At 48.6% G+C, this 22,660-nt stretch overlaps 1 protein-coding gene across 5 annotated transcripts in view; it reads right to left on the reverse strand.

The window, feature by feature from the left end:
* Positions 1–869: 869 nt before the first annotated feature.
* The window catches only part of TJP3 (tight junction protein 3), a 628,414-nt gene continuing 606,623 nt past the window's right edge, over positions 870–22,660 (reverse strand). For all 5 annotated transcript variants that reach the window (XM_068233793.1, XM_068233794.1, XM_068233796.1 and 2 more), the window contains one exon: positions 870–2,093. In XM_068233793.1, coding sequence (XP_068089894.1) covers positions 1,988–2,093 — 106 coding nt within the window. In that variant the 3' untranslated portion in view covers positions 870–1,987. The remainder of the gene's footprint in view (positions 2,094–22,660) is intronic.

Consider the following 22,660-nt stretch of genomic DNA (forward strand, 5'->3'; position numbering starts at 1 on the left):
GAGCGAGCAATAAACCGTGAAAGCTGCAGTGGTCTGAATGGAAAAAAAGTGGCCGCTCCTTAAGGGGGGTAAAGCCCACGGTCCTCAAGTGGTTAAACCTTTATATAATCCATTTCTGTTTTGATATCTTGTATGCTATATCTTGTATGCTGTATATACTTAGTTTAGAGGTAACTTAGTATAGAAAGAAGATAACTGATTACCATTCAGGAGGAATGTTAGTCAAGAGCTTGTAACGCAAAGGGACTTCAAGAACACTTGCTTCGCTAAGATGTAACGACATGTAGAGATGAGTATCTGTATATCAGTTTACTGAATAAACAACTTGGAACTTGAAGGCGCCTGAGAACGGTCTATCTCCTATAATGCTTGCTGTGTTGAGAGTCAAGTTATCTCACAATTTGTGAGGTTCAACTCTAAAAAGTTGCTGGTGCCGAAGCAAAAAGGTGATTTATAACACTAATCACCTCTAACAGCTACTACTGAGCCAAGCGCCCTCTACTGCTCCAAATGGTATATTATGACTGCTGAGTTTTGTTCCATCTTGGTGTGACACTTTTTTTTCATTTCATTTAATTATAGTGAGATTTACATATAAGATGCAATTGTTCACCACTATATTGCAGGAAATGCTGTTGTAATTCTGGCAAGAGGTTTACAGCCAAGTTATAACCATGGTCATGCTACTTTATTATAATAATAATAATAGCAGTATTTGTATAGCGCCTTTCTCCTGTCGGACTCAAAGCGCTTGCGAGGCAGCCACTAGAGCGCTCTCAGACAGTAGCAGTGTTAGGGAGTCTCACCCAAAGAACTTGGGCGAGACTCCCTAACACTGCTACTGTCTACTGAGTGCGCTCTAGTGGCTGCCTCGCAAGCGCTTTGAGTCCGACAGGAGAAAGGCGCCTATTTCAGAAGCTTGGCGTAGGCCATGCGAAAACGGTTGTTAGGCCGTGCACCAGCTGCCTCCCATTATCACCCAGGTATAGCCTTTGGACACATGATATGACATGTTTTCTCTGATGTATCATCCAGTTTGCTAAACATTCACCTGCGATGCAATTTTTTGTATTCTGCCACTCAGTGTCACTTTGCTAACAAACTATAGTCCCAGACCTCTTCTGCTCCCTTGAGTTTTGCATGGATCTTTGTATTCGTCTTGAGCACATAGTTTGACTGGGTGTATACCCCTGCCAGCATTTTGCAGCATTAGCCCGTGTGCCTGCCAGCTCTCCCATACATGGGGTATGTATTGTGGCGGCGATCGGTGGGGACCGGAGGCACTTGGGGGGCATAGTTAGCTAGCCAAGTGCTAGCTGAAGAATATAAAACGAATTTTATAAAAAAAAAAATCCTCCCGGGGCCAAGCGATCCCCTGCAGCGGCTAGCACGACACTTAGTGCCAGGGAGGTTAAGGCCAATTGACCCAAGCCTTGTAAAGGTTTTTTGAATCGCACAGAATCAATTAGAATATGTGAGGGTGCAGGCTAGTGTTGCACTGTGTTTGTGGGGGTCCAGGACAGTGATTTACCATTGTTTATTTTTTTCTTGTTGAACCTGATGAATGTCCTTTTTTTCCAGCAAACTAACTTTGTAACTTAACTTTGTAACAAACTAACTTTGTAAGAAAAAGATTGTTAAACCACATTTATTATTTCAAAGTACAAAAAAATGTTTTTCAAAATTTACAGGCGCAAGCATTTAGGGAGCAAACATCACCAGCACTGGAGAAAAAAGCATGGGAATATTAGATGTGTTGAGTATGTCACCATATATGAAGAAGAGGAAAATGTACTGTAGATTAATTAAATGTATATATTTAAAACAAATGTATTACTTGTAAAGTACAAATAATATGTATTGTGCACTGACACTTCTTTTGTTCATCATAGTAAATGGCAATACCAAATACAGAAAGTTGATGCAAAGTTTCTTATGGGAACCCATAACCTGGAACATTATAGAAGTGATTATTCAACAGATTTAGTCACAGATCAGTAGCTGGACCATCCCATCCGTAATCTTCCTCCTCAGAGCTTGTGCTTCTTGCAGAGTTGAATTTTTTCCGCAGAATATCATGCTCGTATTCCCTGCTGTAAAGCAAGAAAAAAAAAGCTACTGTAACTAAATTAATATCCATCACACCATCTACCTCAAATCACCATCAGGATCATTCCAAATATACATGTTCACTTTGTCCATTTCTCATCATCCTTATGTGCCCTAAATGCCTGCATTTCCAATGTTCTGAAGCCCCTACTTGTATCAATACTACTTTCATGAGCTGGCTGACCCTGTGCTTTACTGCGCGCATTTACAAGCCCGGAATCACATTTTTTTTTACTCAAGTATAGTACCAATATTCATACTTATTACCAGTGGCACAGCAACAGGGAATGCAGAGGGTACAATCACACTGAGGCCCCTGGGCTAGAGTGGCCCACCAAGAGCCCTCCTACTGTGATATTAGCTCTTTATAGCATTGGTGCTATGCACGGACATCACTAGGGGGGAGTGCGAGGATGCGGAGAGCACCAGGTGATATCAGCAGGGGGGCAGAGAGGTGGTGTGACCCCTTCTCTTTGCATACAGTACAATACAGACAGCAAAAACAGCAACTCAGCCAGGAGGATTATAAACAACAAAAGGCCCGCATGTTAAAAAACAGGCGCTAGGTCACAGCCGCTACCCCCCCATCCCCCTCAAACTGCAATGCGCGCACATACGCGTCCTGCTTGCTCGTTCCCCACCACTGTCTGAAGTGCTACATGGAGGGGAGTGGAGTTGGTCTGAGATCTTTCATTTGTCTTTCAAGTGTACACACCGTAAATCTAGAGTGTTCTAGGTGAAGTTGGCTGCAAGCCAGCTGGCATGCAAAGCAGACACACCTAGTAAATAAGTAGCCAAGTGAGAACCAGGTAAATTTGATTTTATGCTTAAAGCTGTCACTGTGTTCTGAGGAGGTGGCTCCGAACCCCCTTTACAAGATTTGTCAGGATGGGCAGAGTGAAAGAAACTGATCAGTTCATCCACATGCACATGCACATGACGGGTTGGTACCCAGCTCCTTTCCTCAGGCCATAACATTACCAATGAATTAAATATTGTAAGGAGTTTTGGAACGAACAAGAGTCTAGATTTTTCTCCATCTCATATTCGTACTGTCCCTGGATAATAAGTGGTGGTGGTGGGGATGGGGAGGTGAAGTGGGCAGCAGATTTCAATACTGACACATAGAAGGAATTGCTACACCTAAAAGAACTTGGGAGAGGAACTTTATAGCAGATTTTATAAACCTTTTCACTGATTGGGTAGGGTCCAATAAATTTTGGGCCTAATTTGGCCGAAGGCTGACAAAAGGGGATATTGCGGGTAGGTACTCAGAACAAATCTCCATGGCTAAATGTGGGTCAATGCCGATCGTCAAACTTCTTCTGTAATTCTGAGGCCTGAAGGAAGTTATGTTGAGTCTTCTCTCATACACTGGATGAGGGAGTTAACCAATAACTCCAAAGCTTGGAGCTTCGAAACAGGGTCCTAAAAGTGAGCAGTATTTGGGCGCCTGACCGTGTGCGCACTGAAAAGGAGACAACTGCATGGAAGAGTGTGTGGCATTATTAAGAGGGAATGCAGCAAAAGGTATATATATGCTACCCAGCCAGACTGATCATCAGATATAAAGTATCGCAAGTACTGTTCTAAAGATTGATTTGTTCTCTCTGTCTGCCCATGAATTTCAGGTTGGTAGCCTGATGACAGAAAGAGAGATACCCAACTGAGAGCAAAAACAGCACTAAAATCAGGAAGTGAATTGGACAGCTCTGTCAGACACAATATCTTTAGATATTCCTTTAGATTGTAAGCTCGCAAGGGCAGGGCTCTCACCCTTTTGTGTCATGGAATGTTTATTTAATTGCTTGCACTCTGTTAGACATTTATACATTTTAGTCATAATGTTAAATCAAATTGTAATCAGCAGTGCTGTATTTTGTATCAGTGTTCATATTTGATGTATATCATTGTCTATCATTATGTATCCCTTGTTTGTTTTCTTATATTGTACAGCTCCACGGAATATGTTGGGCTTTGTAAATAAATAATAATAATAATAATATGCACACAAGGGAGCGGGCTTGCTTGGCAGATGGAAAAAGCTGTTATTTCCCACAATGCAATGAGAACCTCTGTGAACCACACAGAAAACTGTCAGGTCCGGCCCTGTGCCTTAACTGCCCTGGCTGCGCACATGCTCCGTACAAAAACGAATGGTTCACATGCGAACCCGCAAACTTCGGTGGTTCACGTTCACGGTGAACCGCGAATATGCGAGTTCGACCTTCCCCCTATACTACATTAGGGTCAACTTTGACCCTCTACATCACAGTCATCAGACACAGGGTAGCCAATCAGGCTACACTCCCTCTTGGAGCCCCCCCTTATAAAAGGCAGGCAGCGTCAGCCATTTCACTCACTCGTGTGGCTGCAGTAATGAGAGAAGGGAGAGCTTGCTGCAGAGAGACATGGGAAAAGCTTAGTTAGGCTCTTGTAGGCTTGTTAGCTTGCTCCTTGCTGATACTTATTACTAAAAAACACCCCCTCAACAGCTCTTTTGAGAGCGAATGTTGTTCGTGTGTGTGTGTGTGTGTGTGTCCCACAGACACTTATACAGCCCTGTCAGTCATTCGCAGCTGGCCCATGGTCCCTTGCTAATTCCTACTGTGCCACTGCCAGGCCCAGCACATTCAGCGACTACCTGTGTGTGTGACAGCTGCACATTTGTAATACCAATCCCTGCATACCTACTTATTCAGTGCACCTACCTACGTGAGCGCACGCAGTGTTATATACCAGTCACTGCACCTGTTCACGGTACCTGTGTGTGCGTGACAGCTGCACATTTGTAATACCAATCCCTACATAGCTATTCAGTGCACCTACCTATGTGAGCGCACGCAGTGTTATATACCAGTCTCTGCACTTGTTCACGATACCTGTGTGTGTGACAGCAGCACATTTGTAATACCAATCACTGCATACCTGTTCAGTGCACCTACCTACATGACCACAAGCAGTGTTATATTATATACCAGTCACTGCACCTGTTCACTGTACCTGTGTGTGTGACAGCTGCACATTTATAATACCAATCATTGCATACCTGTTCAGTAGTGCACCTACCTACGTGACCGCACTTAGTGTCATATACCAGTCACTGCACCTGTTCACGGTATCTGTGCGTGTGACAGCTGCACATTTGTAATACTAGTCATTCCATAATTGTTCACAGTACCTGTGTGACCGCACACTGTTTAATATACCAGTCCGTGTATACCTGTTAACTGCATGTGTGTGACAGCTGCACATTGTATTGTAATACCAGTCACTGCATACCTTTCACTGCACCTGTGTGACTGCACATTGTATTAGTCAAGTCAGTGCATACCTTTCACTTCATCTCCCCCCCCCCCCCCCCCCCCGATATGGACAAAAGAGGCAGAGGCAGACCACCCGAGGTCGAGGTCGTGCTGACGTGATTTTGTGCGGCCCTGGACCAAAGTACAGTGCTCAGAAGAAGGCTCGTCCCATCAACTCCCAAGATTGTCAGGACGTGGTTGACTATTTAACACAGAACACCTCATCTTCCGCAGCCACCAGCGCTTCTACAAGCACCACATCAGCTGCATTTGACACTTCGCAGGAGTTATTTGGTGGGGAATTAACTGATTCACAGCCATTATTGTTAAAAGATGAAGGCGCTAAGCAAGTTACACCACCTCATATGTCTGAGTTAGGCGACACTATCGACGTAAGGTGTGAGGAGGAGGAAGATGAAGTACCTGCTGTTGGTGCAGTTTTGGAGGTGTCTGATGCAAGCGAAGCTGGGGAGGATGATTATGATGATGCTGATTATGATGATACGGATCTCACGTGGGTTCCCAATAGAGGAGATGAGCAGGGGGACAGTTCAGAGGGGGAGTCAGAGAAGAGTAGGAGGAGACGAGTTCCTGAAAGAAGCAGGGGGAGCTCGTCGTCAGAAACAACTGGTGGCAGTGTCCGGCGCCATATATCGCCACCTATGGACAGCTAGCCAACATGCCCTTCAACGTCAGTTGCTGATGCCACCATAGTGCCATCACCCCTGGGCTCAGCGGTGTGGAAATTTTTGTGTGCGTCTTCCTCAGATCAGAGCAATGCCATTTGTTCACTCTGCCGCCAAAAATTGAGCCGTGGAAAGGCCAACACCCGCGTAGGGACAACTGCCTTACGAAGGCACATGGAGAAAAGGCACAAACTGCAGTAGCAAGACCACCTGAGGAAAAGCAGCACACACACCCTCCTTCTCCTCTTCCTCCTTCAGGTGCATCATCTTCAGCCGCTTTCTCCCTTGCACGTTCACAATCACAGTCACCCTCCTCCACTCACATAGAGCGGTTCTTGTATATGCAGTGATGGGTATTACAATGTGCACCTGACACACACAACAGGTAGCGGACAGGCACAGTGACACTGCGTGCGCTCAGCTCACATAGGTAGGTGGGTGCACTGTGAACAACAGGTAGGTAGGTATATGCAGTAATGGGTATTAAAATGTGCTCCTGTCACACACAGACGGGTAGTGGACAGGCACAGTGACACTGCGTGCGCTCAAGTAGGTAGGTGGGTGCACTGTGAACAACAGGTAGATAGGTATATGCAGTACTGGGCATTACAATGTGCACCTGTCACACACACAGGTAGTCATTGAATGTGCTGGGCCTGGCAGTGGCACACAAACAGTATGAATTATCAAGGCTGTCTATGCAACACAAGTGTCAGTGGGACACACAGAAAAAAAATAGATCACAAGATCAAGATTAGCTCTCAAAAGAGCTGCTGTGGGGTGCTATTTTAGCAATAAAAATCAGCAAGGAGCAAGCTAAGAAGCCTACAAGTGCCTAACTAATCTTTCCCTACGAGAGTCTGCAGCAGCAGCAGCTGTCCCGTCTCTATTTACTGCAGGCACACAAGTGAGTAAAATGGCTGGCGATGCCTGCCTTTTATAAGGGGGGAAAGTGGCTCCAGGAGGGAGTGTAACCTGATTGGCTACAATGTGCCTGCTGACTGTGATGTAGAGGGTCAAAGTTGACCCTAATGGTGCATTATGGGGGCGAACCAAACTTCCGGTAAAGTTCGCGGTTCTCCGCGATCGTGAACCCCCGGAAGTTCCCCGGCGAACCGTTCGGGCCATCTCTAAAAATCATCCTTCATTCCTCACTCAGCTCACAAATATACTTCACTGCGTCACAGCATGCGGGAGACATAAGGAAGAGAAGGCTAATCTGAGGAGGTAACATGTAGCTAGATGTGCTGAAATGTTGCTGTAATAAACTAGCAGGGAGATGTGTATACACTATTCCTGACTGACTGACTAACTTGTGACTTTTCATTTCAGGCTGCATCTACTTTGTAGGCTGCTATGTGGTGCAGTGCTGAGAGGGAGAGATGTTGTTTACAAAGGCATTATATGGTTCTTTATCAGTCAGAGAAGCAAAGATAATAAACACACATTGCTGGAATCTTTAAAGCCGCATCTACATGCGTAGATGCGGCCGCGATGTGGCTTATCAATCGAGCCGCTGATGCGGCTCGATTGATAAGATCTGACAGGACGGATCTTGCTTCCGCCGATTCCCTGCTCGCTCCCCGCAAGGGGACAATGGCAGGGAATCGAGCGGAAGATAAGCGGCGCCGGCAGGGACGAGCGGGGAATCTAAGCCGGCGCACGCGCGGCGAGCGGGGGCACGTGCGGGGACGCAGAAGAGGCGATCTGGCGGCTAATCGAGCCGCCAGATCGCCGCCGCATCTACTCATGTAGATGCGGCTTAACACCTTACCACCATCTGAATAAGATTCTTTCAGGGCCTGAACCCACTGATGCAGTTGTATACACTTCCTTCCGCTTTTCAGCATCTCTAACATTGATGTGTAACTGGAAAGCGGACACAACTGCATCAGTGGGCTCAGGCCCTTAGCAAGGTTATTATTAAAGGATACCACAACTGACATGTGGCATAATGAGATAGACATGGGTATGTACAGTGCCTAGCACACAAATAACTATGCTGTGTTCCTTTTTTTTCTTTCTCTGCCTGAAAGAGGTAAATATCAGGTATGTAAGTGGCTGACTCAGTCCTGACTCAGACAGGAAGTGACTACAGTGTGACCCTCACTGATAAGAAATCCCCCCTTTTTTTATCTCTTTCTTGCTCTCAGAAGCCATTTTCTGCTAGGAAAGTGTTTTATAGTTGGAATTTCTTATCAGTGAAGGTCACACTGTAGTCACTTCCTGTCTGAGTCAGGACTGAGTTAGCCACTTACATACCTGATATTTACCTCTTTCAGGCAGAGAAAGAAAAAAAGGAACACCGCATAGTTATTTGTGTGCTAGGCACTATACATACCCATGTCTATCTCATTATGCCACATGTCAGTTGTGGTATCCTTTAAACTATACACTGAGGGGTTGATAGCAACACGCACGCACGCACGCACGCACGCACACACACAAACACACACACACACACACACACACACACACACACCATCCCCCCCCCCCCTGGAAGATGCATGGTCTAGCCCTCTAAGAGCCCCACACTTTTGTATCTAAAACTGATGGAGGATTTTACATTAGGGAGGCAGAGCTGTGTGAGGAGGGAAATTGTTCCTAGTACTTGTGGTAATGTATGCCCTAACATACAGCATTAAAAAAAAGTTGTTTTAATCGATAGTATTCCTTTAAAGTGTACGCATATATGGAACGTGTCTTGTGTTATTAAAGCTTATGGTTTTACGCTATGGGAGTGTTCCAGCTTGTTTTTTTAAGGATTATCTTAAAGGAGTCCTGCCCGGGTCAAAGGAGGGCTGATGTGCAATAGTTCAAGTGGGCACACGGTGAGTGTAACCCACTTGGGGCAAGGGCTAACCCCAGACTATCAGCGTTTCCTGGCAAGCAGTGATGCTCAGATGTCTCGATCCACGAACCACGGCCGTTGGTTCGTGGAGAAAAAAAAAATCAGCCTCTGGCGTGATTGGTTCCCTATTATGAAATGCGTCCACGCCACAACGCCGATTTTCGGTCGTGAACGAGGCAATCATGGCCGGATCCACGGCTGGATCCAGATTTTCTTTTAACGTTAATAGCAAAGCCCCCATACATGCTATAATCCCCCAAATTGCATGGATTATCAAGGTGATAAGGGGCTACAACTTAAACAACAAAGAATTCCCAAAATATTTTTTGTTTTTGAGAAAATGGATTTTAAAGTGAAATCAACAGTTTAAATTGGGCTATTAATTGGTAATAAGTGGTTTTAAACAGGGAAATACACGTTAAGCAATCAGAGGTGAAGGTGAGTCCCAATGGCATTTGGTGGTGATGGTACCACTGGAGGAGGATGAGTGGCTGACGCCAAAAGGGCCCATACAGGTTGTTGTAATTTTTTGGGGGTTTTCTTTGCAGCGATTAGCAATGACATAACAGCAGAGTTGTCAGTGGACCTGGGCAGTGTGAACGCAGACTTTAGTAGCGACTGAGTCAGGAGGTCAAAGTGGCCAGTCAGTGCGGCAGCACAGAAGGACCATGGCAACTCACTGGTAGTAGCACAGTGTAATAGTACAATTAGTGCACAATTAGATGAGTCAGTGGACCCGGGCAGTGTGAACGCAGAGTGTAGTAGCGACTGAGTCACAGCACAGAAGGACCATGGCAACTCACTGGTAGTACCACAGCCGAAAAATGAACCAAGGGAGGCAAGGTAGTAACTTTCTTTAGAAAGGCAGGCATGCTTTGCACACATTGCAGCAGCCACTTCATGTCGTCCTGTGTCCGACAATAGGGGCCAGGAACTCACCTTCCACCCAAGCCTGGTTGATTTTCAGGAAGGGGAGTTTGTCCACATTGACGTGGGAGAGCCGAGAGCACTTCTCGGTGACCACGCCACCGGCCGCACTGAAGCATCTCTCGGAGAGGACACTAAAAGGGGGGCAGGACACAAGTTCCAGGGCATACTGGGCAAGCTCCCTCCAGATGTCCAGTCTCTTGACCCAGTACTCCAAGGGGTTCACGGGGCTGTCGGTGTCATTGAGCCCGCTGAATGATCCCATGTAGTCAGCCACCATGCTGGTTAGTCACTGCTGGTGCTGAGTGGAGGTGGATGCTGTGGCTGGCACCTCTGCTGTTGGCTGCTGCACTGCATACAGGCTCTTGCTTAGGCTCTTCAGATCTCCGGGGCGCCAGTTGCTGCTGCTGGTGGTTGTTGTGCTGCTGATGGCGATGTCAGGCACCTGTTGCTGGGTTGGCAGAGCAGTTACAGTGGGGGTGGAAGGTTGGGGGAATGCTTCCTTCCAGTAGTCTGCGCACAAGGGCCCCCTGCAACTCCCTTGTGCATTGCTCGGTGGTGGATGGCATCATGAACTCTCCCAGCTTCCCCTTCAGATGTGGGTCCAGCATCAAGGTGATCCAGATGTCCTCCCTTGAATGCATCTGGATCACCCGGGGGTCCCTGCGAAGGCAGCGCAACATGTGCACACCCATGGGAAACAAGTGGGCCTTAGCAACAAGAACATCCTCATAGTCCCATATCACATGCCTGTCCTCCTCCTGTGCCGTGTCGTCCTCCACAAGCCACCATCCCCATACAACGCCTGCGGAGCTCTGCTCCTCCTCCTCAGCATTCAGGTTAGGAAGCTCCAACTCCACTACCTGTGAACCCTCTTGTGCTGCCATCTGGTCCTTTTCCAGCTGCCTCAGGGCTTCCTCCCCAGGGTCGGCGCTACCATTAGGGCAAAGGAGGCAGCTGCCCCAGGGCCCCACAGCTTGTAGGGGCCCCCAGTGGCTACAAGAGGAAAAAAAAAATTTCAAATCAGCCTTAGGCCCGGTTCACATTAGCGGTGGCCGTCCGGAATCGCCGTGCCGGAGCCGCACCGCTTGCAGAACGGACGGAACGGACGCACGGCATAGCAATGAAAGCCTATGCGTCCGTTCACATGCGTCCGTTTTGCCGGACCGGAGCCGGACCGGATCCGGGCCGGATCCGGACTCCGGCCTCCGTTCCAACATGCGCTATTTTTTGATCCGGCTCCTCCGGCAGCCGTATCCGGGGCGGAGCCGGACTGCACCATCCGGCCAATACAAACCAATGGGAACCGGAGAGCGCACAACACACTGGCTGAGAAATCCGGATGTTCTACCCCACTTCCTATGCGGATTGTTGCGGCGATATTGGATGGGGACACATGGGCAAGCATTTTGGAGTGGAGCAGCACAGCTGGATCCGGATCCGGAGATGTTGGCAGCATGTCGCAGGTGGAGGTGAGTGCTAAACAGCAGAGGGCCTGATTCCACAGGTCCCCCTTCTGCTGACCTCCCAGACCCCAACATTTTTTTTGTTTTTTACGTTACTTTTGCCAAACGGATCCGGATCGCATCCTGATGAACACCTGATGCAACCTGACCGGATCCGGATCGGATCCGGATCAGAACCGTACGGTTCCGATCCGGATCCGGTCAGGTCATCCGGTCCGTTTGGCAAACAACCGCAAGTGTGAACCGGGCCTTATAGTTTTTGAGAAAATCGATTTTAAAGTTTCAAAGGAAAAAAAATACACATTTAAAAACTTGCCAACTTTAATGGTTAATAGCAAATCCACCTTAAATGCTAGAAACCCTAAATGTGCAGGATATGTTAAGGATATCATTAGGAATAAGAAGAAAAAACTATTTTTCAAAAAGACGTTATAGTTTTTGAGAAAATCGATTTTAAAGTTTTGAAGGAAAAAAGTATACTTTTAAATGCGGTAAATGTCACTTTTAGTAGCAAACCTAATGGTAGTGTAATTTTACATGCATCAAACGAAAGCGCAATAAATTTCCTGACGGGGTTTCCAGGGGGTCTATACGCAGCCGCAGTGCTTTGGCCAGGGATCGCTATACCGCCGCAATATGGCTGTATGAAGATCTCTGGCATTTTTTCCTATTTTCCCAATTTTTTTTTATGTTTAGAGTGTGGGAATTTAAAAAAAAAAAAATTATGTGGGGTCCCCCCTCCTGAAACTTTTTAACCCCTTGTCCCCCATGCAGGCTGGGATAGCCAGAATGTGGAGCTCCGACCGATTGGGACTTCACACCCTGACTATACCAGCTGCAAAAAAGGTCCCCTAATGCCGATTTTTGTTCCGGGGTATATGTTGGGGGGCCCCCCAGGTTTATTTTGCCCTGGGGCCCCATTGTTGTTTAAACCGGCCCTGTTCCTCCCCATGATCAATTAAATTGCACATTGCCTGCTCCAGCAGGCAAACCATGGGCACCGACTGACACACAGAGGCCCGCTCCTCGCTGACCATCTTGGTTGTCTCCAGGAAGGGACTCAGCACCAGGCATACTTGTCGCATCTGTGTCCACTGACTTGCACTGATGATGGGGACTTGCTGGTTGCTGGGGACAGTTTGGTCTAGCATGTAGGCCCTAACAGCCAGCCTGTGCTGACACAGCCGCTCCAACATGGCCAGAGTAGAATGCCAGCGAGTTGGCATATCTATGATGAGGCGGTGTGGCTTACCATATTGCTGCTGTAAAATGGACAGGTGTGCAGAGGCAGTGGCGTAAAAACCGTACCACCTCCCGGGCATCTTGCAGAAGGTCGTTCATCCCCTTGTGGGTGCGCAGGAAGCGCTGCACCACAAGATTCAGCACGTGGGCCAAGCAGGGGATGTGCTGGAGGTTTCCCTGCTGCACTGCGGCCACCAGGTTGGCCCAGTTATCGGCTACCATATAACCCACTTCCAGGCCTCTGGGGGTCAGCCACCTCAGCTCCTGCTTCCTGAGGGCGGCCAGGACGTTGGCGGCCATAAGCTTCTCCTTCCCCAGGGTCACCAATTTTAGCAGCGCTTGGCAGTGCAGACGCTTGCCGCTGCCTGTGCCGAGGCGGCCTTGCTTTGCCAGTGTGGAGGGAGTGGGATGAGACGAGTCTGCTGCATCCCCCCTGATCCCGCATGGTGGCACCACTAACTGGGCTGCTGCGCTGTTGTCTTCCCTCCCTTCCAACAGTGTGCACCCAGTGGGCCGTAAAGGACAGGTAGCGACCTGTCCCAAATCGGCTACTCCACGAGTCCATGGACACGTGGACCCGCTTGCCCACAGAGTAGTCAAGCGAACGGGCCACGTTTGCCACCACAAACTTGTGGAGTGCTGGGAAGGCGTCCCTGGAAAATAGTGGCGACTGGGGATTTGCCACTCTGGGATGCCAAATTTAAGCAGTGTCTGCATATCACTCCCCTCCTGCACCAGGGAGTAGGGAAGGAGCTGTAATGCCATGGCCCGGGTCAGCAAGCCATTTAGTTTGCGGATGCGCCTGTGGCTTTGAGGCAGAGGCTTGGTCAGACCCTGAAAGGTGTCGCTCAGCAGGGTCTGACGATAATGTGATGCAGGGGAGACAGAGGAGAGAGACGACTGGCTGCCAGCCTCAATGTCTGTGTCCTGAGCAGCCGAGGTGGAATAGCGCTTGCGTGCTAGTACTGCTGCTGTGGCGGGGGATTCACGACCCTGACAGAGGGATGATGCTGCTGTGGTGGTGGGCCTTGTGCTCTCAGCACCCCCTGCTGGCAGTGCCTGCATCCTCTTGAACTCCTCATACTGATGGCAGTGGCAGCTCTTCAGGTGGCCCTGGAGGGATGAACTACCCATCTTGGACATATTTTTCCCACGGCTCAATTTTTTGCTGCATAAGTTACAGACCGCATATTTTTTGTCCTGGCTTGACACCTCAAAAAAGTTCCATACCGGTGACTTCAATTTACTGTGGCCCTGTATGCTACTGCTAGCAGAGGGTGCAGCGGAACAATCTTTGCTTGGGAGTTACATGGTGGTGGTGCCAGCTGAAGCAGTGTCCTGTCTACTTCCTCCACGCCCACTGTTGCACCTGCCCCTGCCTGACATATGGCGATATCCTTGCCTAGGCGACTCGTCATCCTGCTCCGACCATTCTTCCCCGGACTCCGCCTGCACATACAGACTGTCCACAACATCATCAGCAGCAGCATCATCATCATCATCATCATAATTGAGCTCTTCCTCTGACTGGACACTCAGGTGGCTCCTCTTCCGCCCCTACATCCCCAGACACGGACCCCTCCTCATCAACATCGTCCAATAACAGTTGTGATTCTGTCCCGAGCTGAATCTCCTCCATATCAGTCCCCAGTAGGTCCTGAGCTTCAGCCATCAATATGTTCCCAGATGCCAGGCTGAGGGACAGAGCGCTGTCATCCTGGGAGGGCTGCTGACCACTGGCTGCTGGGGTGGATGTCACAGCAAGCGTGGGGCGTTGGCTGCTGCTGCTTGGAGTGCTGCTCACAGTAGAGGTCTGGGATGCAGTCATAATGTCCATCAATACGTCAGGTTCCATCTGCTCAACCACCACACGGGGACCACAAGTTTTAAAATATTGTGATAACGGCGTCCGCTGACTCGGCCCAGGCTGTGCTGCCCTTTCTGCTGCACCACCACCCCGTACAGCTGGGCATCCACTCCCTGGCCGTGGAGCAGTCCCAGAAGTGGCTGAAGCAATGGAACGCCCTTTCCTGACACCCCCACGAACCCTGCCAGACATGTTGCTAATTAATCACTGCAAAATGAGATGATTAATACCAGTGAGCACAGTAAAACCTAAGTGAAGGGTATCACTGGGTAATGAGATGATTAATACCAGTGAGCAGTGAGCACAGTACAACCTAACTGAAGGGTATCACTGGGTAATGAGATGATTAATACCAGTGAGCAGAGTACAACGTAACTGAAGGGCATCACTGGGTAATGAGATGATTAATACCAGTGAGCAGAGTACAACGTAACTGAAGGGTATCACTGGGTAATGAGATGATTAATACCAGTGAGCAGTGAGCACAGTACAACCTAACTGAAGGGTATCACTGGGTAATGAGAGGATTAATACCAGTGAGCAGAGTACAACCTAACTGAAGGGTATCACTGGGTAATGAGATGATTAATACCAGTGAGCACAGTACAACCTAACTGAAGGGTACCACTGGGTAATGAGATGATTAATACCAGTGAGCACAGTACAACCTAACTGAAGGGTACCTCTGGGTAATGAGATGATTAATACCAGTGAGCATAGTACAACCTAACTGAAGTGTATCACTGGGTAATGAGATGATTAATACCAGTGAGCAGTGAGCACAGTACAACCTAACTGAAGGGTATCACTGGGTAATGAGATGATTAATACCAGTGAGCAGTGAGCACAGTACAACCTAACTGAAGGGTATCACTGGGTAATGAGATGATTAATACCAGTGAGCAGTGAGCACAGTACAACCTAACTGAAGGGTACCTCTGGGTAATGAGATGATTAATACCAGTGAGCATAGTACAACCTAACTGAAGTGTATCACTGGGTAATGAGATGATTAATACCAGTGAGCAGTGAGCACAGTACAACCTAACTGAAGGGTATCACTGGGTAATGAGAGGATTAATACCAGTGAGCACAGTACAACCTAACTGAAGGGTATCACTGGGTAATGAGATGATTAATACCAGTGAGAACAGTACAACCTAACTGAAGGGTACCACTGGGTAATGAGATGATTAATACCAGTGAGCACAGTACAACCTAACTGAAGGGTATCACTGGTTAAAGAGAGACTGAAGCGAGAATAAATCTCGCTTCAGACCTCAGAGTTAGCAGGGGCATGTGTGCCCCTGCTAAAACGCCGCTATAGCGTGGCTTAACGGGGGTCCCTTCACCCCCAAACCCCCCTCCGTAATGCGGGGGAGTGCTTCCTGGTTGGGGCAGAGCTAACCGCCGCAGCCCTGCCCCACGCGCGTCTGTCAGCGCGTATCTCCGCCTCTCCCCCGCCCCTCTCAGTCTTCCTTCACTGAGAGGGGCGGGGGAGAGGCGGCGATGCGCGGCTGATAGACGCGACTGGAGGCAGGGCTGCAGCCGTTAGCCCTGCCTCCAGGAGCGACCAAGCCTGCGACCAAGTGTCGCAGTGGGGGGTTTGGGGGTCAAGGGACCCCCGTTTAGCGGCGCTATTGCGGCGGTTTAGCAGGGGCACACGTGCCCCTTCTAACTATGAGCTCTGAAGTGAGATTTATTCTCGCTTCAGAGTCTCTTTAATGAGATGATTAATACCAGTGAGCAGTGAGCACAGTACAACCTAAGTGAAGGGTATCACTGGGTAATGAGATGATTAATACCAGTGAGCAGCTAGCACAGTACAACCTAACTGAAGGGTATCACTGGGTAATGACTGAGATGAATAATACCAGTGAGCAGAGTACAACCTAACTGAAGGGTATCACTGCCAAATGAGATGAATAATACCAGTGAGCACTGAGCACAGTACAACCTAAGTGAAGGGTATCACTGGTTAATGAGAGGATTAATACCAGTGAGCAGCGAGCCCAGTACAACCTAACTGAAGGGTATCACTGCAGGGGCGTAGCAATAGGGGGTGCAGAGGTTGCGACCGCAACTGGGCCCTTGGGCCAGAGGGGCCCCGTAGGGCCCTCCCTGAACTGCAGTATTAGCTTTCTATTGGTCCTGTGCTAATAATAATTACTTTTATAGATACTTTGAATAGTGATAATCATTAACAAACTGTTCCCCATCCCCTTCTTGCACCTCTGACACTGTAGTTGCCATTGGCAAGTTTTGGCGCGCTGTATCAATTGTTATGTATAGAATGCTTGGGGGGGCCCCATGTAAAACTTGCATCGGGGCCCAAAGCTCCTAAGCTACGCCACTGCATCGCTGGGTAATGAGATGATTAATACCAGTGAGCAGTGTGCACAGTACAACCTATGAGAGCCGCTCTCTTGTCCCCAGTGCAGCGCTGCACCATGTAAATAGACGGCAATCACGTCGTCTAACAGTCTCCTGAGCGGCAATAGCCGCTCGGAGACTGAAGGCGGGGCAGAGCTCCGCCCCCCAAGCAGGAGATGCGCACGCAGCCTGCGCGCGATCTCCTGCAAAGCAGAGCCCCAGGACTTTACGCCAATCGGCGTTAGGCGGTCCTGGGGCTGCTGCCGCGGCCACGCCCATCGGCGTGATGCGGTCGGAAAGAGGTTAATACCAGTGAGCAGTAAGCACAGTACAACGTAACTGAAGGGTATCACTGGGTAATGAGATGATTAATACCAGTGAGCAGTGAGCACAGTACAACCTAAGTGAAGGGTATCACTACCAAATGAGATGAACACCAGTGAGCAGTGAGCACAGTACACAATGTCACTCACGAAACTTACTAAATGACCAGCACTGGCAGTGTGACTGTAAGTAGTAGCTGAAGTGTATGATTGACTAGCAGAATACAAGTGAACACTCTGAACCTGCCTGCCTGCACTAAACACATTAATCACCAGTACACTGACTACACTGACTACAGCAAGGATTCCCTGGCTAGCTAACTAAATACAACTGACAAGTACAATATAAGAGCACTGTTAGGAGTAAAAACGCTGGGTTTTGACATCGAGTAAAAAGCGCTGGGTTTCAGCGCTTGCTGAAGGAACAATGGCCTGGAAATGATCCTCTCAGTACCAGAGTCTAGCAAGGACGGTGCTTTTCCATCATGGCCGTTGCTTTATATAGAGTGACCAGATTTTTGTGGGTCCAACCTGGGGGAAGGGAGTACGCGCGCAGCGACGAAGACCGCAGCGAAAAATGGGCATGGCCATGACATTGTATGGGCGGAGCTAACATAATGATGCAACAGCGAGGCATAAGAAAGCAGTGTTTATGCCATGATGTGGTCAAACGAGACTTCGCATCATGGGTGTGCAGAAACTGTGTGATGCTAATAGTATACCGTAACCACAAAGCAGCAAACATAGCCATCTATGACCATTAAATAATAAATGCAGTAACAGTTACCCCAGACACCAGAAAATAAATGCAATGGGCAACATGTCAGCACAAAATAAACGCAATGCGGGCAACATGTTAGTACAAAATAAACGCAATGCGGGCAAACATGTCAGTACAAAATAAACGCAATGCGGGCAAACATGTTAGTACAAAATAAACGCAATGTGAGAAACATTTCACCAGAAAATAAACGCAATAGGAGCACATTTCACCTGGAAAAAAAAGCATTTACTTACCTGGCAAAAGTCTCCAGCCTCTGGCTCGCTGCTCCCGGGACCATCTTGCTCCTGCTCCTGATCTCGTCTCCCGTGCTGACAGGGCTACGGCAAGATGGTGCCCGAAGCCCTGTACTGGAGACACAAATAGTCTCCAGTACAGGGCTTCGGCAGCCATCTTGCCGTAGCCCTGCTCGCCTGCCGGTGTCAGAACACCGGAAGACTATGCAGGCTGGAGCGGGTCTGCAGGCAATGGACTGGCACGGCGTCTATAGATGCCGCTGCCAGTTCATGCAGAAACAGTGGCCAGTTTCCCGAGGACCTCATGCAGCCTGGGACAGCGGACCCCGAATCCGGGACGCGTCCCGGGCAATTCGGGACGTCTGGTCACTCTACTTTATATGCAGGAGAGGAGGGCATAGCCTCCCCTCCTGTGATTGGTTGCTAGGGCCTGGCTGGGGGCCTCTGATTGGGCCAGGGAAGTCATTTCCGCTATTCACGACCTAACCACGAATTCTGGCCCGTTTTTACGAGCGTGAATGCGTTCATTCACAGTCTGCCGAAGCTGATTTTAGTGAATGAAAATTGATCCACGGCAATGAATACCCGTGGCGGATAGCTGAAAAATGGTCGTGGAATCACGGCAAGTCATGATCACGACCTCCATCCAAGCATCTCTGCTGGCAAGGGCACCTCCTGTTTGCAGTGATCACTTGGGTGCATTTACCGTTTATGCATATTCAGGCACTATGTGCTATATGATTTTTTTTTTTATAGAGCAATTCCTGATCCAGTTGGACGTGTGTTATGCTGGGCATACACGGCTCGACGCTACCTTATCAATTGAGCCGCTGATGGCTGGATTGATAATAACAGACATGTTCGATCACCGCGGGGATCGATTCCGCGCTCGATACCCGCGGGCGGACAATAGCGGCGAATCGAACGGAAGATGAGAAGCGCCGGCGGGGATGAACGGGAATCGATTCGGGTGCACGCATGGACGCGGCGGGAGTCGATTCAGCGGCTAATCGGCCGCCGGATCGACCCGTGTATGCCCAGCATTATATACAGATACAAGGACAGTGGATTTGACCGCTGCTTCTGTGGATTTTTATAGTAAAAATGCCAAATGCTAAGTGGTTAAGCAGTCCAGTTGTGAGATTTGGAGGAAGAGAATGACTGTTTTATGTAAAAGTGTAGATTGGGCTGTATAAGTTAGATGTTGTGATCTGAAAGTATGGTGTTTAGGGATGGTCATGAAGATGCAATAATTCCAATTTGATGCAGGATTATTCAATTTTCTTATTCGCATTTTTGTAACTTCAAAATGGACCAGTTGAATTCCACCTTAGCAGGATTGGATTGGTCTATTTTGAAGTACCATATATTTGCATACAAATTTTACATAATCATGCATAAACTTCAAATAATTTTCTTCTCATTGACCTTCCCTAACGGTATAATAGTCACTGGCATGCTTACTGGGATCCTGTGCAGTGCCTCCCTATGTCATCATCGCCAGTGGTTCCAGGGATCGGACTTGCTCCTCGGAAATTGCTTCTGATCAGACAGATAAACTCATTCTATATCTCACTCCATCCACAGCACTCTACCCACAGAGGCTCACTGGCTTTTATGTACTTCACTTTCTCAGCCTTGAGGGCCCGTTTCCACTATCGCGGAAACCGCCATGATTCCGCAGAGATTCCCCGCACATGAATCGCACGGGGAAACTCTGCCATAGGGGAGAATGGCGCCACCGGCCGAATCGCTTGCGGTAGCAATTCGGCTGGAACCCCCCTGCAGAATTCGCTCGGGATTCATGGGATTCGCCTGAGATCCCGCTGACCTGGAAGAGCGGGCACGCGTCTCGCAGACGCAGCGCCGCTAAAGTGGAAACGGGCACTTACACACTGGCACAAAGATACAGTATAATCTACTGTTTGATTTTGGGAGTGCCTTGATTAATTATTAAAGCACTGACAGATAAACGGGATAGAGATCTACGTAAAGCTTTCTCTACAGTGGAATAAGAAAAAAAAGATTTAATCTTGACAAAATCTTGAAAATGTATCAGCACAGAAAACAAAGATTTTTGCTTGGTGGTAAAGAACCCCATCTCAGATTATATAGGTATAACCTTTCCATATCCGAGTTCTGTTGGATGTAATCTCAACATGGGAGTTTATAAGCACATACGGTATGAAGGCTTCTGGAAGCATACTTTCCAGTTCCATTGCTCTAATATCCCACTTTGTGCAGAGACATCAGTATTATCAGTGATGTCAAATCCGATCTAAAAAATAAATAAAATCCAGTACATAATAGCAGGCAGGAATCTGATAATCAGAGCCTAGAAACTCACTGTCCCTACCTCCGACATGGAACTGTATGCCTTTGGTCTCTTAAAGCCAGCTACACACCTTAAATTTTGATTGGCCGATCAAACCAATTGTATCCCCTCCATGTAGTATGAGAGCTTATCTATACAATCTGCTCAAAATATTCTAAATCTGTTAAGCTTCATAGTACATGGAGGTGGTAAAATATGCTAATCATTTAGCCAAGTACCAAGCTTTACACTCGAGGACTTCAAGACACCACACCTGACTATGATGGTATTTTGGCAGCAATCCTGCCACTGCACTCCAGTTTCCTCCCACATCTCCAAAACACACACTACACAGCCCTCTGTCCAAAAATAACCTCAACATTTATCCTCGCCCCAACCTTATTTCCATCCCTCTCACCCACAAACACATGCTCCCCCTACCCTGCGGTCTCTGGAATGCCAGATCCGTCCGCAATAAACTTACAGCAGTCCACGACCTCTTACTCTCCAAATCCTTCACCATCCTCGCACTCACTGAGACATGGCTCACCCCCTCTGATTCTGCCGCAGAGGCTGCCCTCTCCTACGGGGAGCTTCACCTCAGTCACACCCCCAGACCAGACAACAGGAATGGGGAGAGATGGGTCTGCTCCTCTCCCCATCCTGCACCTTCCGTGTCCTCACTCCACCGACCTCCCTACAATTCACATAATTCGAGGCCCACACCATCCGCCTCTACCACCCCCTCCCTGCCATTGTCGCGGTCTTATACCACCCTCCGGGCTCCACCCCACAATTTCTCGATGACCTTGCCTCCTGGCTCCCTCACATCCTCTCCTCTGACCTCCCCACCATCATCCTTGGGGATTTCAATATTCCCATCAATGAAGCCCAGAACTCCACTGTGACTCGGCTACTCACCATTGCCAACTCACGTGGACTAGTACAACACACCAACACCCCCATTCACACTGCACGTCACACTCTCGACCTTATATTCACTAAATCCACCACCATTGCAGACCTTGACATCGCACCCTTTCCATCCGCTCAGACCATCACCTTCTCACCTTCAACCTCCTCACGGAAGGCACCTCCAAACTACATGCCCACCCACCTGGTAGATGGCAGCGAGACCTACGCAAGCTCAACCCTAGCGTCCTTGCTGACCCCCTCCATGCCCTCTGCTCCACTCTCCCCACCCTAACCTGTCCTAATCTTGCTGCAGCTCAGTATCGCCAAACTCTCTCATCAGCCCTAGAGAAAGCTGCTCCACCATTATTTTGTGGCAAACGACCCCCTAACCCCCAGCCCTGGCGCACTACCCCTACTCACAACCTCCAGAGAAAAACACGTGCCACTGAATGGAAATGGAGGAAAACTAGACTTAACCAGGATTTCCTACAGTACAAGACTAGCCTGTTGCAGTTCCACACTGCCCTTGCTCATGCGAAGCAGGAATACTTTACCAAGCTCATCGGAGCACAAGCTTCCAACCCCCGGCGTCTTTTTGCCACTTTCAACTCCCTGCTTAATCCCATCCCCCCACTCTCCATTTCCTCCCTCTCTTCCACAGATTTAGCCACCCACTTCACCAACAAAATTGTCTCCATCCGTTAGGAAATATTCAATCTCTAATCTTCACCACCCACCCCCTCCCAACCAGCTCCTCCTCCACCCTATCCTCCCCTCACATCCTTCACTCCTACTACCACTGAGGAAGTCAACCACCTACTGCAGACTTCCCATACCACTACCTCCCCCCTTGACCCTATCCCTTCTGATCTACTTCAGCCTCACTTCACAGAATTGTCCCCAGTCCTCACTACCCTGTTCAACCTCTTCCTATCCAAAGGCACGTTCCCCTCAGACTTCAAGCCGGCCACTGTACTACCCCTGCTCAAGAAACCCTCCCTCGACCCCTCGCTGCCCTCCAACTACTGTCCTATCTCCCTCCTCCCCTTTGCCTCAAAACTCCTTGAGCGTCTGGTTTACAAACGCCTGACCCAGTACCTCAATGCCAACTCACCGATAGACCCACTGCAATCTGGATTTCGGCCTGCCCACTCAACCGAAACTGCTCTCACCAAAGTGGTCAATGACCTTGCCTTAGCTAAAGCTGAAGGTAAATACTCTATTCTCCTCCTCCTTGACCTTTCAGCAGCTTTTGACACAGTAGA

The sequence above is a fragment of the Hyperolius riggenbachi genome, chromosome 1 (assembly GCF_040937935.1).
Source record: "Hyperolius riggenbachi isolate aHypRig1 chromosome 1, aHypRig1.pri, whole genome shotgun sequence".
In the NCBI taxonomy this organism is placed as follows: Eukaryota; Metazoa; Chordata; class Amphibia; order Anura; family Hyperoliidae; genus Hyperolius; species Hyperolius riggenbachi.